This window comes from Dysidea avara, chromosome 9 (assembly GCF_963678975.1).
Source record: "Dysidea avara chromosome 9, odDysAvar1.4, whole genome shotgun sequence".
NCBI classification, from domain to species: domain Eukaryota; kingdom Metazoa; phylum Porifera; class Demospongiae; order Dictyoceratida; family Dysideidae; genus Dysidea; species Dysidea avara.
This window is the reverse complement of record NC_089280.1, coordinates 27,063,437-27,080,886: the sequence shown is the minus strand read 5'-3', so window position 1 is coordinate 27,080,886 and position 17,450 is coordinate 27,063,437. Positions and strand designations below refer to the sequence as shown.

Here is a 17,450-nt window from a genome sequence, read left to right as displayed (position 1 = left end):
TTGCTATACTGACAGCACATAGCTAATTCACAATATCTAAATATTCCAACTACTGATAGTTCTTACCTGCCTACTGAGGTGTAGTGACTGTACTGTCAGTGGTACGGTGTTCAGTAACTTCAGTACACAGAAAGCTAGACCCTGCATATGATGGTCAGTCACCCCAGAAAATCTTTTAGCAAAGCAGCCAAGTAAATTTATCTACATCGTAAATCACACTGAACGAATACAGCCTTGCCATTTTGTATAGTATTAGTATTACATACTAAGCGTTTTGACACGTGTATACATTGTATAATAAAAATATGATATTCACAGAAACGCAGAACACATTGCAGACTGTTAGATGATGAGTTTATCATGTTACAAATTAGTACTAGTCATAGACAAGATCGGAGTAGATTCTTCACATCACCACACAGCTTTAACGTAACGCAGCAACACTCCTTGCACTCTCCTCCATCCACGTGTTTGGAACCCACGAAATCCGCCTCTTTGCCTTCAGCACTGTCGTTGTCTTCTTGATGATCTGTAGCTTTTGGCTGTTCTACGACAGCTCGGTTGTTGTACTGAGACATTGCTACAAGACGCTCCAATCGACAAAGTTGTAGTGAATTGAATTGATCTGAAGTAGCTATGCGCACTTTATATTGTAGGACTAAATAACGTCATCACGTATGACGTTATTCACGTGAGTTGCAGATTGAAAAATACTATTGTACAAGATATTTTGACTGTACAACAAATTATGGTGCATTAAACCTGTGAGCTTTCCTTGTGAACGTTCTTTTATGCTTAGTCTTCATCACAGTATGTTTAGACAGTTGTTTAGTATGTTTTGTAGACTGTTTAGTATGCTTAGTGTGTTTTGTAGACTGTTTAGTGGGTTGTCCTGTAAGCTGTTTAGTAGGTCGTTTGGTAGTTCTCTTCACAGCCTGGATCTTGTTGTGTTGACCTAGTTTCTGTCGTTTCTTTTCTGCACCACTGAGTTCTGCCAATTGTGACATGATAAGTGATAAGGACACTTCACTCCTCACCAGCCTCTGTACTCTTCCTCTTCTGTCCAGCAATACTCCTGGTACTGTGAAAAGAAGAAAACATTAAATGATGAAACAAGTTAGTAACACATGGCCAGACTTCTATATCAACACAGGGGCTTGATTATTAGAGATAAAAGCACCAGTCGTAATTCAGCTCTTTTCAATAAGATCCTGTACTAAAATGGGTCTGGTTATGTGGGACAAGGACAACTACCGGTTATCTTCTTTTTCCCGCTGCTTTTGTTTCACATTCCTTTCTTGTTCCTTTCTCCGTCTTTCCCTCAACTTCCTACAAACAATCAGGTATACGTTGGTGAGACACACACACCACGCATGCATGCACACTAGCACGTACCGCCTTTGTAGATGACGTTTTCTGGTCTCCCGGATCTCCTTTCTACTCTTAGTAACTACAAGGGATACATTAACACACTACACAAGTAACATGTTTGCCACATACTAAACTCATGATGCAACACTTCTCCATCACACACTCCATCCTCTACCTTGATCAGTTGTAGGGCCATTCTAGGGCCAAGCTATAATGATGATGTCATATTACATCATATTCACTAGCATGCTCTGATTAGGTCACACTTGACCTTTTCATTATACTAAGAGGGTGGCTACATTAGGCAAGCCACTTTTGGTACATATTTAGGCTCATTATAGAGGTGGTTATATTAGGCAGGTTACCTTGCACACAAAACCCCTTATTTGGGGATTGTTAAGTTAGCAGGTAACTAACTACCTTATTACAAATCAACCCTAGCTTTGTGCACAAACAATATTTTGCTACACACTCATACTGCGAGAATTGTATGGTCAAACAGCATAAAATATCAGCCAGTTGTCTAGGAATAAAATAAAATTTGATGCAGCATCAAGCCCATCTGTTATACCTTGTAGTAACTACCATATTGACATCACTTTAACAACCACAAGTATCATTAGTACTAGTACTACAACAAGATGGTGTATGATAGTACAAGCACTTGTATCACTGTACAACAGCTTGTACAATATTGTAAACTGACACCTCACCAACAGGCCTTACACCTGAGGGTTTAGTCAGGACAGGATATTGTTTGAAGACATGAGATCAACCAGCAATTGTGCCAAGAAACTTACTGAAACACAGATCATCATCATTTCGTTGTAATGCTAAAATATTGCAATACTAACCTGAGATTAGGCTGGCAGCTCACTGTTAAAAGTATGTTTGAAAGTGGCAAACGTAATAATTACTATAATTGTAGTGAAGTGTTGCATTGAGATTGGCAACCCCAGTCAAACACAGGTTTCAGTTGTAAACACTGGGTGATCTGTGAAGGATTGGGGGTCCCGGTTATGCCAGATACATCTGAACGTATTTAACCCTTAAACCCGCATAATCCAGAAAACTAGATTTGATAAAACATGAACAAAAAATGCACAATACTTTTGTTTTAAACAGGCTTAGACTCTATTTAGGCTGTTTTGGGTGGGTAATAAATCTCATATACTCCACCTTGTTTTCTAATATACTCAATGCCTTCAGGCACAATATAACATATACTCAAAATCTAGGCTTATCCAATCAGTATGCATTGACAATGTTCACGTGCAGTGATTTAACGAGCACTATTATTTTTGTCATGTGAGTACGCATAGTTACCATGGCGCTAGTATTATCGCAAGAAAACCAGCCGCTTTTGCCGAGCCTAGAGCAGAAACAGCCGTGGATGAGGTAAGTAATCTGAGTGTAATGTGAAATAGAGTCTAAAGCAGTTATACAGGCACAATGTGGAGTCTATGAAATTTATAAACCCAAAGGCCCGGGTGTAGTGCACGAGCGAAGCGAGGGTGCTACTAAGGGCCTGAGGCTTTATAAATTTCATAGACTCAACATTGTGCCCATATAACTATTATATATCTCGTGAAGCGTTTATCCAATCTCTTAGAAATAGAGATTTTCTTAGGCCAACCTTTTGTAACAGTATATAAACTTTTAACAAACAACAAAGAACTCACCCGCTATGAAGCATCGAATCATTTTGTTTCCTTTCACATCTGTATCGTTAGTGTTCTTATCGGTCATTTTATCAATCACGTGATTGCTGTATAGCAACTGAATCGCCATCACATGACAAGTACAATGACGTCTACAGAAAGTACATACGACGAAGTATGGCCGAGTTATGGCCTTTTGGGTCCTTCATCGCATTCAGAACTTCTTACTCTGTACCTTTAAAGTACAAAAGAACTATCTCTTTGTCTTCTTCCTTTGCATATTGATACATGGCACCATTTAAACCAAAATTTAATGGTGAGTAACATGGTATTTGTAGCTTTAGACAGCTTCTTTAGGACTTTGTTTAAAAGGCATGCGTATAATCCAGTTTTCTGGATTATGCGTTTTCAGAGCTTGCATTTATAATAATGGCTGCGGGTTTAAGGGTTAAGTAAAATGTGAGTTCTTAAGGTCACAGCATAGTTGCGGGCAATCATCCAAAATTTTGAACACCTATCCATATTTTTTGAGAAGGCCATAACATCAATCTAGCAGCAAGAAAAGTTTTTAAAGTGAACGTGAAGCCCTTCATATTTATTGTTTTTGTGTAGCTACAGTGTAGTTAGAGGCATCTGAAACAACGGAACACTACAAGATATTGTAGCAAAACAGGTTAGCCAGCCATACATCGCTCACAATGCTCCAGCTGTCACTACCATCACAGATGTACAGACAACTACCCAGGATTGGAATCAACCCGTTTTTCGCGCCAGACCATTGCTACCAGAAGTAGCAATATTTTCGAATTTATCACTCATAAGACTAATTCTACTCTTGTAGCTCATTGGGTTTCCGTACTATAAGTTTGTTGTCTCCAATAATAGTGCCTACCTTTCAGCTAGTCACATTGAGAGACACACCCACAAAACTAGGCCTGGTGCCTAATTAACCACCCCTTTTCGAGGAAGGCTTACCAACAACTAAAATGCTCTCATATACTGACGTTCTACAGAAACATATTGTGAGTGGCGTATTTTACTATCCTTCCTTTTTTGAAGGCGTTAACAATGATCCGGTGAACACATTTGTATTGGAGTCATTGGGCTTATGTGAGATGATTCCAATCCTGGGTACTAGTCTGTATATTTATGCTACCATGTTTTTCTGCCACCAAAATGGACATTTCTGGGGCATAGTGATAGTAAATTGATTAGGTCTTGTGGAAGCGTTTTTCTTCCCAGTGACAGATATACAAGCCTTCAAAGAGCATATTTCACACAAAGACAACTACAAATAATGCAATAAAATGTCTAACTTGAAAAGTCGCTTCCACAGGACTTAGATATTTCAGTTGTTTAGCTACTTGTACTGAATTTATAAGATCTGTTAGTCTGGTTTCTGGCAGCACATTTTAAAAATTTATTTAATAAGGCTTTACAGCACAAGTGCTGAAGGTCTGTAGGACACCTGGTCCTACAGCCTGTTTAAAGTTGTTACATAAAGTGTGTTTGAAAAGGTGGAGAAAAAAGAAAAAAATCCATGACTGGACCTGGGCAGCCTCGAACCTGCAGCCATCCAATTAATGCTCAAACGCTTACAGGAGTCTGCCAGGCAGTCAGGATGTTTTCTCCTTGTCAATTTCATCCATAGGAACTCTAGACATTGCTCTATCATGAGCCAAACACCCAATTTCTGTAGTAAAAACAAACAAGCACAAGTAGTTGTATTGCTACCACAACACAGTTGTTGAAATTATTTATCGGTTTTGTAATTTGTTTCGCCCATGCATTTTAAAATATACCGTAACTTTAAATGGCCCCATGCCTGCCAGTGACCTGATCAGAGCTTATCTATAGTGTGTGCACGTAATAGTAATTTCTCACTTCAGTCAACTTGATGGCACTTTGTTGTCGTCGTATGTTACCCACACCAGGAAGGTTCTGCGGCAAAGTCACGTGATCCTCAGTCATGTCTTCACCCTCACTCTCCGACAGGTTACCTCTACATGTCTCCATAACAACATGTTACTATGGTAACACCTGTATGGTTCACTTTGTAATGAATTCGCTGATGTCCTCAAATTTACTCAAATCAGGAACACTTCTTCTCAACAACTTCTTTACACCATGACTGGTACCAACTGGTAGCAGTTTAATAGCACTAACAGGTGTAACAGGTTCAACAGGTAACAACACTTACAGGTATGACAGATGTAAAAGTAACAAATTTCTACATGCATAATACTATTAAGTATAGATCCCCCCCCCCCCCCAAAAAAAGCAAAACAAAAGGCACCCCAAAAACACTGTCACTACGGGACCTATTGGTCTGCCTGCATACTTGACCATAGTTGAAAGGCTATAGGCTAAGTGATGCTTTGTATATAACCTCCATTTTATGGTCACACTAACAAACTTATGTATGACATGTGCCATTTTGAGGGGTTCCAACAACAAACTGCTTTTGCCTTTCATCTCCAACTCTTTTTGTTCTCAACTGATTTAGCTACTCCCTCTTACAGTAGTACAAATATATTTTTGCGGTGTCTCATGCGCATCTGTTAAAGAAAGGTGTTGATATACAGTGGTTCCTCGATGGGCCCTGGGTGTGTTCAGATAATCGAAAAATTCGGATAGTCAAAGCCTATTCAATTATATACAGAACCTTGCTCAATTACTCTAATAGAACGCACACCATATATAAAAATACTCTAATAGAGCAGTCATCGCTACAGTTTGGATAACCGAAAATTCGGTTAATCAATGGCCGGATAATCGAGGGACCACTGTAAAAAGTTTGATAGTTACATTTTGTAACGGGAGTTAGTAAAACGTGGAATACGGAATAGCGGAATAACACAATAAGCAAAACTTATCTTTTGCAGATTGTACAACTAGTTATATACTCAATAGTAATCATACTTTATTTACCTAGTAACAGCTCTGCATGGCATGCCACAGTGATGGATAAACAGCAGCTGGGAATGCATTAAACAGGACGTTCACACAACCAATCATCCTAAAACAATCTACCTTCGCTAAACTTGCTTATATATATTGTTGATTCAAACCTGAAGAGTTTTGAAATCCATTTAAAGACAACACACAACCACTGCACTCCACTAACTCGATAGTGTGACTCTAATAAATTCGGTCGGGTGCACGCTAGTTTGACCTAAGAATAGAACTAGGTTTTAGTACTTTGTAGCAATATCAATTATTAAGCAGTATATATAGTAAGTTTAGCGAATGTAGATCGTTCTAGAATGATGGTGTGTACTCATCCTATTTAATGCTCGCCCAGCTGCTGTTTATCCATTGCTGTGGCATGCCATGCAGAGTTGTTACAAGGTAAATAAAGCACGATTTTACTACAGAGTATATAAGTATTTGCACAATCTGCAAAAGATGAGTTTACTTATTCTGCAATTCCGTTATTCCGTGTTTTACTAACTTCCTTTTGTAACTATCAGTTTTGCTACAAGATAGCAACCACACTCTTTGATGATCTATACCTCTACCAGAGGCTTACTTAAGATACTCTAATAAAGCAGTCACCTTAACACAACAGTCCTTAACAGAATATTCTAATACAACAGTCACCCATATATGCTTTTACAAAAAAACATATATATATATATATAAACAAACTAGCATATTAATAATTTTAAATGTAACATTTTCACACCTCAGATCAAAGGAATTCTAAAGGATACATTTGCCATGTATACTTCTTTACAGGGATACAACTAAATGTACACCGGTGTACACTGAGATTTAGAAAATGGTATGCATAATATGCTTTGATCTTTGGAGGATAATGAGGTCTTTAAAATCAACTAAGAGACCTGCTAGCAGGTTCTTAAAATGGTTAGAAACCTGCTAGCAGAAACTCAAGCATCACAAATCTCACTTTCGATCATTGATTTGCAATGTTCCCTCCAAGCATAGTCAGGCTGATAGCCTGCACTATTATATAACAGGTTTAATAGATAAAGACAGGTTCAACAGGTAAATCAGGTCCAACAGGCTGCAGTAGTACTACATAACTAACCCCCTACAATACTACAGTAACAAACTTACTAGTGACGAAAGTAAACAGAATTAGTTTCCTCATCATACTGGAATAAGACACATCGCTTGATGGTTGACAGTTTGATCTACAGCAGCAGTAGCAGTCAGATAAGAATAACAGGATCAGTATACTAACTTTCTGTACGTTGATGGAAGGGAACATGTTCTGAAGTACTGTCACCATCAACTTCATGGAGGACACTTCAGTGTTGAAATTGTTCAATACCAACTGACAATGAAAACAACACATCACTGTATGTTCTATTAGAGTGTTTAATATATTAGGGAATTACAGGTCTATGTGAAGCTTGTGGAAACTGGCACAATATACACACTTAGGTATGGTCCCTACATGTAGGGTTACATGTTCCTTAACACACACCTGAACTGGATATCAGGGTTGTTTGTATCCTAAAAATAGTTAAAGATATCTTTAGCTTGTTAATAAGACCACCTTGTTGACCATGTCAAGTAGGTCTCAAACATAGTTCAAGTGTATTCATGACCTCATTAATAAGACCACCTCATTACAGTAACCATGTCAAGTGCATAGCTAAGGTGTACTTCATGACCTCATTAATAAGAATAGTAGACTACCTCCTTATAGAGGCCGTGGCCCTATTAAAGTGTAATGGCCTTACCAGTGGAGGGTGTGTGAAGAGCTGAGGAGTGGTCATCGCATGTCTCAGACTGGACACCACATCTCTACACAAGCTGAACTGTATGGTGAGAATAGAAGACATACATGATATATCACAATGACTAAAACTAATACAGTGGACCATTTGATTTCATAATTGCATAATGTATTTGTAACTGTCTCAGCAAAAACCGCACAAGCATGCGTATTGAGAAAATCGAAATTTAAAAATAATTCATAAAATTATGCATGCTACAAAAGAAACTATGCTAGTTTTTATCGGGTCAGTACTCGAAGCAGGAAGACTCAAATTGTATACTATCTTATTCACCTGTTCATGGAGAGTGCGAAAATCTGTTTCGTTTCTCTAGCTCTAACGGTATATGTGTCACGTGCGTTTGTTTACAATGCAGTAAACGTAAACAAGATCGTCATCGTTTCTTCTACCAAACCACCTTCATATCCATGTGTGCAAGCATCTACAGGGCTAATCCTACTTCTTGGCTGATGTGCTGATCCATGGTGAACGTTTTAAGCCAAATTGCAACATTGTAGACTACTCCAAACGAAAGTTATGGCTGCGAATGTAAGCACCTGTAATTTATTTTCAGTATAGTTGCTGTACAAGTCGATTATCTTGCTCTTCCTACTGTCTAGCGCTATAATTCCAAAACTACACACCACAGACAGCTAAAACTTTGGTGGTCCATTCCTTGGACACTGCAGATATTGCTGAGTGAATAAAAAAATAAAAATTTTTTTTAATTGTGTGAACAAGTCGGGTTTTTGCTGAGACGGTCACATTTGTAATCTTTAGGCCGTGCATGATTTTGCTTGAAGGCTGCCGAGCACAAATTGTTCATGGCTTCATGCTGTAACTTCTAAAGTAAGTCAAGTGAAATAGATCACTGTACCTACGTACATAGTGCACTATACAATGTGACAGTATTTTTATGACACATATTCTTTTTCAAAGCCTGCACGGTTGTTACCTGGTTTCAGCAATGTTGCTATAGCAAGAAATGCACGGTGACTACACACTTAAAGTGCAGGTTGGTGACACATTTACTTTGTAGCATAAGACAGTGTGAGACACAGCTGTCATTAAGGCAACCATGTTAAATCATTGTGATTTATTTTTCTTGAGATTTACCAGCTAAAAGTGTATATGATTCATAAGGGTAACAGCAATGTAACACTGAGCAGAAATTAGTAGTTTTAACAGAGCAGTCAAAAATTCTAATAGAGAGTCATAATAGAAAAGTCACATGCAACTAACCCTACACTAGTCTTGGTATTGTGTTCTAAGCAGAAGGTTCCTATTATTTAATGATACTTATAGCATCACAAAAAATCTGACTGTCTCTGGTCTATGAAAATCATGCAAAAGTCTGGCTATAATACTTGAAAATTAGCAGTGCTAAGAGTGGAATAATTTACATACTGTGTAGATTATTAATGGTTCGGCGTAGTTGCTGGCAGCTGCATCACTGACCACCAATGTTACAAAGTAAATTTGTCAGTACAAAGAAATCTGTCTATTCCAGTCATCCATAGGTCATGGCATTATTAAGCAGGTAGTTGCTATATAGGCACACTGCTTTGCACAAAAAAGACACATGGATGGCCAGAATAGACAGCTATGATGCACTCAATTTCTCTAATATAAGATATAACTCACTGATAGTATACGAAATGTGATGGTTGGTCCTCTTGGTAGACGGCAGATTCTCTTTACAAGAAAACAACAAAAAAGTTAGATGGATGTTGTCAGTAACTGAGTACCTACCAGGTTAGCCGATATCTCTGACCTGGAGAGCAACAAGAAATGAGTAACTCCATAAGGTCCTGCCACATGGATGAAATCTCTGAGGACATTGTTCTTCAGTATCTGTACAAAATACAAGAAAACTCTAAATCACAACACTTAGCCGACTACAGTAGTGTTGGCACTACCATACTTGACTGTTCTATTAGAGTGTTTTAGCATGACAGACAACATACCTTTAACTTCTGTGCTGTAAATGGTTCCATCACTTTCCTGAGATCCAGTACTAAGCTATTGACAAATCGTCCCACTTTTCCTAATTAATGCAACACATGTCCATAACAGCCATATATATGCTAGCACTGTAGTGCTTCATTGCAGAAGCAGTACAGTCATTCAAAGGACAGTTGGACTACATTAAGTCAAATGTGTTACTAAGACTATAAAGACTAAGACGTACTCCATCTTGTCAGAGGAAGCTGTTACATGTCATATAGCCCCCTACATGCAACTAAACATGGCACATTGAAACTGACAACATTAATATTAAATCCTTTTTGTCATATTCAATAGAAGTCACAAATAGCATTTAGTTCTTAGCTAAGAGAGGGAGGGGAGTTTGGTAGGGCTCTGGGAGCTGTAATCAATTTATGCATTAGAATACTTCAATACTGAGGTGTCAGGGTTGAATGGGTTGCACATTTCTTTGAGATATTGATGACAGCAACCAGGCATCTTGTATTACAGATTGTAGCAGTTCAGTTAGAATAGTGACTACTGTACAACACTGTGGTTTTGTAAAGGTAGTTTTGTAAATTTGGTCTGAGTGTTCTATTAGAGGCAACCAGGCATCTTGATCTAGCAGTAAAAGTACTGCCTCTCAAGAATTCAGAGGGGTGTGTTCAAGCCCACGTGCACTATGAAGTGCTAGTTAAAATATTTTTATTAAACACAGTGATACTACCTGTTGGAAGTATCAGATTGTACATCAACAATCCTATTATAATCATCACTGTTATTGTTGGCATGAAAACTGTGACTGCCAGGCATCGTCATCACTATAAGTCCCATTTCACCATAACGGCTGGGTTTTTTATCGACAGTTCGAACTCATGTCGACTTGTCCCCCCCCTTGATTACAAGTATTGTGTAATAATGTGACTGCAAAATGAAACTAGTGTCACCTCTTTGCATCACAATGGTATGAGGAATGGCTGAAGTAGCCTCTTCTGATGATGCTTGCTTCTTCTTCTGCAACATAAAGGAACACACACTTCATTAGAATATATCTGTATTACTAGACATGAATTACTATACTATCAACGCTTCAGTCAGTAAGCAACATACCTAGCTACCCATCATCAAATGTGACATAAGTATAGCGGGCCCAGCATGGCACAAGACTAGGTGGACTGGGCAGATTGGCAAGGCTAGGATACAATGTGAACGCAATGTGAACGCAATGTGAACGCAATGTGAACGCAATGTGAACGCATTCCAGGCTAGTCAACTCGACGGTAACAACAATAATTTGTTCCTGTTGGCCACACAGCGAGTATTTTCTAGTCTAAAAGTATTCTACAACCATTACAACATACTGTGAGATGTACCATGCTTCCAGTACACTCTCTGCCGCTTTGTTCAACTGACATTGGCAAAAGAGGCACACACTGAACAAAATATATACAGCAGCTATAACATCGTACATTTCATGTTGTCAGTAGTTTATTAAGCACCTAAACAAAGAACAGCTTGTTATACATTGTGCGCTTGTTTTAGCTCTTTATTTGGTGTGCATGATCCCTAACCCACTTGTTGAGCAGGGGTGTGAACAAGGGCTGACTTGAGTTCAACAACTCAGGTTGAAAATAAGTATAAATGAAGTGTAAGCAACTCCACGTATTGCAAGGATAACCACACTCACTTCACCTCCACTCTGATAGGCTGGTGGGAAGGGGAACATACAAAGGGTTTAACACCCTTACATCAGCAGTGGTCTCGAGTAGCCATACTTTTTGCCTACACTGCACTCATTGATTGGAAATTGTAATCTCTAATTGGTAAGCACCATTTACAAAAAAGGGTCTTGCTATGTGAAACTACAGTAGTTTAGTAGTTTAGTAGGTACTCAAGCAATTTTTATGTTGCAGTCAAACGATCAATATAAAAGTGTTAATCAAAACTGTACATTCCGATAGCTACTTTATTCCACGGACTGGACTGGACTCCGGCGCAGACTGGACTGGACTCACGGACTGAGCTGCAAACAGCTTTTAAACACTAAACCAGGAATTATCCATCTCTTGCAACACTGGAGACACCACTATCGAGCTGCTGCTGGCTCTTCCTTACAAGTCATGACACTAGTGCATACACGGACTGGACTCCTGGACTGAGCTGGAAACTTTAAACAATAATCCAGGCATTATCTATCTCTTGCAACACCGGAGACACCACTATCGAGCTATAACTGCTGGTACTGCTCTTCCTTACAAGTCAGATGACACTAGTGCATGCACTAATCAATTAGAATACACTTACGATACACATGTACTCGCAGTGATAAAGCGTGACAGAGGCTATTGTTGTAGCGTACATGTTTTCCTTTGTTGCTTCAATACTTAACACTAGCGTTAGGGTTGTAGTGATGAGCCAGATTATTTGCATAGCCCCACCACCTTGTCTGGTGGTGCCACCTAGCTACCCAGTGGCGTAGCCAGGAAAATTTTTTTACCAAAGCAAAGTTTATACATTGACCAAATTAAGAGGGTCTGCTTCTGACTCAACTGTTTCACAAACACTGGTGGTGCAGGTTGACTCTCTGGTGGATGGAAGAAACTATTTCAGAAGACTTTGAGCATGTCATAAGTAATGCCATAGCTTAGTTAATGCTACAGTATACCATTCTTCAATTATTAGACTAGCATTCAACCAGTACAAAAAAAAACTGACTTACTCAGGAGATATTTTGAGTGGTCAGGCCATTCATAGACTGCAACAGAGGTCATAGTCATGCACTCTACACTTTCATTGATCTGATGTGATGTTAAAGTCAGAGATTATCTCTTTCATGTGATGCTCAACTGCATGTGCTAAGCATGTCAAGCTAGAGAGTCTGGGTGACATGCTCCCTCAAGGAAATTTTGAGCTATTTTTTTTATTGTAACTGCTAATGCATGATATACATGATCAATTAGCTCAATGCAATTCCATGCAGTTGACACATCGGAAGCTTTGAAAAGTATTAAAGACAATTAACATAAAATAAATGATTTAGACCAAGCAGTGTAATGAAAACAGTGGCTATAATCTGTACTGAATGATCTATTAGAGTATATTATGATGACTGCTCTATTAGAGTATCTCGATCTTTTTACAAATTCAAGTAGCCGAAAGGTGGTCCAGCACTGTGTCAGTGTGGGCTCAGGCCCTCCTTAGTACTACAGCCATAGATTCTATTATGTGTGATACAGTAATGCTGTCTAGTAACATTTGAGTAGAAAATCCGGGGTGCCAAAACTCAGGCCTGCTCAGCCTGTTGTTGAGCATTTTTACCGAGGAAGCTGCCTCGGTTGCCTCAATGGTAGCTACGCCACTGCTACCTGCTAAGAATAATTACTGGCTCATCTCTACAGCTGTAACACTAGTACTACAGCAACAAAGGAAAACCTCTATCATGCTGCATCACTGCGAGTACACATGTATCGTAAGTGTATTCTAATTAATTAGTGCATGCGCTAGTGTCATGATTTGTAAGAAAGAGCCAACAGCAGCACAGTTGTAGCTCAATAGTGGTGTCTCCAGTGTTGCAAGAGATGGATAATTCCTGGATTATTGTTTAAAAGCTGTTTTCAGCTCAGTCAGCGAGTCCACTGTCCAGTCCAGTCCGTGGAATAAACTAGGCCCATTCCGATAGTAAGTAATTTCGGATGTTATCAGAGTATGGACATTATTATACATCCTATAGCCATTCCCAGGACCAGCAGAGCTAAATACTCCTGCTCTTTAGTGACGCACAGAGGGAGATTAAAGCTAGTAGATACTGAGCCCACGTGTTTTTTCATGTTAACACGTGTTTTTCAGTAGCACCTAAATACACCAACTATAGGGTTGGTACTGTACAATAAATACATCTTTACTACTACAGCTGAGCTACTACACGTACCTTTCTCGTTTTCCCCATCTTTACGCGTCCACCCTGCACGAGTCCCACAATCGAATATAATTAATTAGTAAAATCACGTGATAAATTGATTGAATTTATTCACTTACATATGAACCAGTACAACCACAAAACAATATTAATTTTATGAAATGATCTCCTACAGTATTTAGTTATGTTGATAACTATAATTCATCTTTCTCCGCATCACCGTAATCTTCTTCTTCCCCAGCGGGTGGTGGTGGTGCCCCACCAGACTGTTCATATAGTTTACTGATAATCGGATTGACTTTCTCTTCCAACGTCTTCTTTTTCTCCTGGTATTCTTCAGTCTCAGCATCTTGGTTGCTGTCCAGCCACTCGATGGCCTCTTCCACTGCTGTCATGATTGTAGTGGAGTCCTCCTCTGATAGCTTAGCTCCCAATTTTTCTTTATCACTGACTTGATTCTTCAAAGAATAAGCATAGCTTTCCAGTTCATTACGGCTCTCCACTTTTTCCTTAACTTTCTTATCCTCTTCAGCATATCTCTCTGCCTCATTTACCATCCTCTCAATATCTTCAGGAGTCAGCCGGTTCTGATCATTGGTAATTGTGATTGCTTCTTTGTTGCCACTACCCTTGTCCTCAGCAGATACTCGCAAGATACCATTGACATCAATCTCAAAGGTGACTTCAATTTGAGGGACACCACGTGGTGCTGGAGGAATTCCTGTGAGATCAAACTTTCCAAGTAGATGGTTGTCCTTTGTCATGGGTCTCTCTCCTTCGTACACCTGGATGGTAACTACAGGCTGGTTATCAGCTGCTGTGGAGAAGATTTGTGACTTCTTTGTCGGAATTACAGAGTTACGAGAGATCAATTTGGTCATAACGCCTCCAACAGTCTCAATACCAAGGGTCAGTGGGTTGACGTCCAACAAGAGAATTTCTTGAGATCCAGTTGCTCCACTCAACACACCAGCCTGGACAGCAGCACCGTAAGCCACAGCTTCATCAGGGTTGATGCCACGACTTGGCTCCTTGCCATTGAAGAAGTCTTTCACCAATTGCTGGACTTTAGGGATTCTTGTTGAGCCACCCACCAAGACTATCTCATGAATCTCATCTTTCTGAAGGTCAGCATCTTTCAACACTTGTTGTACCGGCTTCATAGTGGAACGGAAGAGATCCTACCACAAGAAACATAGTAATGTTATGTGTCACACCTAGTTAGGGAGACCTACCATGTTGAGTTCTTCAAATCGGGCACGAGTCAAAGTCTCTGAGAAATCTTCTCCCTCATAAAATGATTCAATTTCGATCTTCACTTGATGCTGGGTACTGAGTGTTCTCTTGGCCTTCTCTACTTCCCTCCTTAGTTTCTGTACGGCCCTGTTGTTCTTGCGGATATCCTTGCCCGTCTTCTTCTTGTACAGCTTGATAAAGTGTTCCATAACACGCTGATCAAAGTCCTCACCACCTGTTAGAATGACAGTCAGTACACAAGTTATGATGGCGGGAGGCAAAGTCTTACCAAGATGAGTGTCTCCATTTGTGGCAATTACTTCGAATACACCACTGTCAATCGTGAGTAGCGACACATCAAAAGTTCCACCACCAAGATCAAACACTAGGATATTCTTCTCGCCTTCCTTCTTATCCAAACCATAGGCAATAGCTGCAGCTGTCCTGTACAAGTAACAAAGTAACTAAACAGTCTCAGTGAAGGGTTTCAACAACTTACGGTTCGTTGATGATACGGAGTACATTCAGTCCAGCGATGACTCCAGCATCTTTAGTTGCCTGACGTTGTGCATCATTGAAGTAGGCTGGCACAGTTACGACAGCATTGGTTACTGGGTACCCGAGATAGGCCTCAGCAGTTTCCTGCAATAACACAAAGTCATTATAACATTTTTTTTCACTTAACGCCAACTGGTGTCGTACCTTCATCTTCAATAACACCATTGCACTGATCTCCTCAGATGCAAAAGTGGTCTCAGTACCCTTGACATCCACTACAATGTGAGGTTTATTGCTCTTGCTCGTGGTCTTGAATGGGAAGAATTTGATGTCCTTCTGAACTGAATCCTCGCCCCAGTTTCGTCCAATGAGACGCTTCACATCAAACACGGTATTCTCCGGATTAGAAGTGAGCTGATTTTTAGCGGCATCTCCGATTAACCGCTCTCCCTCCGGAGTAAAGGCCACGTAGGATGGTGTGATTCTGTTTCCCTGGTCGTTAGCGATAATCTCCACTCGTCCATTCTTGTATACACCAACACTGTAAAATAAGATGAAATAAAGATTGAGCTGTTTAATGGCTATTTTGATTCACCATGAATAAGTCGTTCCCAAGTCAATTCCAATCACGGTACCTAATTCTTCCTTTTTGTCTTCCTCTTCTTCCGCCGGCGCTACTCGCACGGCCAAGAGACACAAGGAACACAGTAACACGAACACCTTCATGATCTCTTTATCACGAGAACAATTCGAACAACCTTCACAAGAAACAGTTCGCTCTTATAGTTTTACACACAAGATAGCTAACAATGGTGCTAACGTGCGTGGATCGCGCTGATTGGCTAGATTCCACATGTGCTGGTGCGATCTGATTGGTTACTTAGCATCACGTCATAGTTTGGTCGGAGTTCAAAAGTCAGTGTATCCGGACCATTCGCTACTGCTAAATCATCCAGTACAAGGACAGAGAACGAAAGAACGCCACGTGTAATGTTCTCAGCTGCTAAATTAACGATGACATAATCAAAGGAAGATTTTTGGGCTTCAGAAAAGCTCCTTTCCTAAAGTTGGACAACCAGGGACACGCAACTAGCATTCAGTTTCCAAATATTCATGATAATAATTTTTCTACTCACGGTATTAAATGTATATTGGAAAAACTAAATCCTAGTAATCTGCTGGTCCGGATAGTATCCCCCCGTATTCTCAAATCATGTGCTACAGAAATTGCCCCAATATTGCAAATCATATTTACCCAATCATTTAATGAAGGAACCCTACCTAGTGACTGGCTCCAAGCAAGAAAAGGGACCGATGCATTCTAGGCCCACCTCACATCTGTTTGTTGCAAGGTGATGGAACATGTTGTTTACCACTCTATTCTCACCTATAGGCCGGAGAATAACATACTTAATCCTCTCCAACATGGATTTAGGTCAGGAAACTTATGCACCACCTGAAGAATTAGCAAAAAGCATGGATCATCATAAACAAGTTGATCTCTTTTTAGATTTTGCTAAAGACTGTTCCCCACCAACAAATGTTTAAAAAATTATGGAATTGATGACAAGATACATTGCTGGATTTCTGAATGGTTAACAAGACAAACAGAGAGTGCTGGTAAATGGAAATGAATCTGATTATTGTTTCAGTTATATCTGGTGTCCCACAAGGCACTGTATTAGCTAGGGCCTCTCGTGTTCTTACTATAGGCCATCATCATTGTATTGCTTGTTTCCCCGTCACCCAATGGAACTAAAACTGATGCGGGTGGGAGGTGATTATTAATTGACTTGGCTCGTTATTTCAATCTCCGACTGCTCTATTAGAGTATCTTGATCTCGAAAACTGTCAGGACTGTAACGGGTCATTCACCACTATAGTAACTACCTATACCTTAAACAACTAGACTATACAATCTAACAACACATACAAATATCTAGGGGTACTTCTTGACAATACACTTTCATGGGCACCTCACATTAATGGTATTACCAACAAAGCCATCAGAATGCTGAATTTTATAAAAGAAATTTAGGAAAATGTAAC

At 39.6% G+C, this 17,450-nt stretch overlaps 2 protein-coding genes across 2 annotated transcripts; both read right to left on the bottom strand.

Moving 5' to 3' along the window:
• Window positions 1-286: 286 nt before the first annotated feature.
• Window positions 287-13,764, bottom strand: LOC136266071 (suppressor of SWI4 1 homolog). Its single transcript, XM_066061033.1, has 15 exons — window positions 13,680-13,764; window positions 10,699-10,765; window positions 9,751-9,830; window positions 9,536-9,637; window positions 9,428-9,478; window positions 7,748-7,825; window positions 7,243-7,335; window positions 7,116-7,192; window positions 5,086-5,193; window positions 4,917-5,034; window positions 1,501-1,579; window positions 1,396-1,450; window positions 1,255-1,329; window positions 1,038-1,081; window positions 287-991 (listed from the first exon to the last, which is right to left on the bottom strand). The coding sequence occupies exons 1-15, from the start codon at window positions 13,695-13,697 to the stop codon at window positions 747-749; spliced, it is 1,290 nt and encodes a 429-aa protein (XP_065917105.1). The 5' UTR covers window positions 13,698-13,764; the 3' UTR covers window positions 287-746.
• On the bottom strand, window positions 13,763-16,230 carry LOC136266067 (endoplasmic reticulum chaperone BiP-like). Its single transcript, XM_066061027.1, has 6 exons — window positions 15,997-16,230; window positions 15,606-15,942; window positions 15,403-15,545; window positions 15,193-15,347; window positions 14,903-15,138; window positions 13,763-14,848 (listed from the first exon to the last, which is right to left on the bottom strand). The coding sequence occupies exons 1-6, from the start codon at window positions 16,125-16,127 to the stop codon at window positions 13,862-13,864; spliced, it is 1,989 nt and encodes a 662-aa protein (XP_065917099.1). The 5' UTR covers window positions 16,128-16,230; the 3' UTR covers window positions 13,763-13,861.
• Between the last annotated feature and the right edge of the window lie 1,220 nt (window positions 16,231-17,450).

What these genes read in the sequence shown, in the direction of transcription:
- LOC136266071 (XM_066061033.1), bottom strand. An exon ending in TCACATTTCGTATACTATCA is followed by an intron (nt 7,826 to 9,427) that starts GTGAGTTATATC and finishes CTCACCATACAG; the next exon opens with TTCAGCTTGTGTAGAGATGT. An exon ending in AGTGTTGCATCATGAGTTTA is followed by an intron (nt 1,451 to 1,500) that starts GTATGTGGCAAA and finishes TATCCCTTGTAG; the next exon opens with TTACTAAGAGTAGAAAGGAG.
- LOC136266067 (XM_066061027.1), bottom strand. Translation starts at nt 16,127, where the DNA reads ATGAAGGTGTTCGTGTTACTGTGTTCCTTGTGTCTCTTGGCCGTGCGA. An exon ending in TTGGGAACGACTTATTCATG is followed by an intron (nt 15,943 to 15,996) that starts GTGAATCAAAAT and finishes CTTATTTTACAG; the next exon opens with TGTTGGTGTATACAAGAATG. An exon ending in AAATGGAGACACTCATCTTG is followed by an intron (nt 15,139 to 15,192) that starts GTAAGACTTTGC and finishes TCATTCTAACAG; the next exon opens with GTGGTGAGGACTTTGATCAG.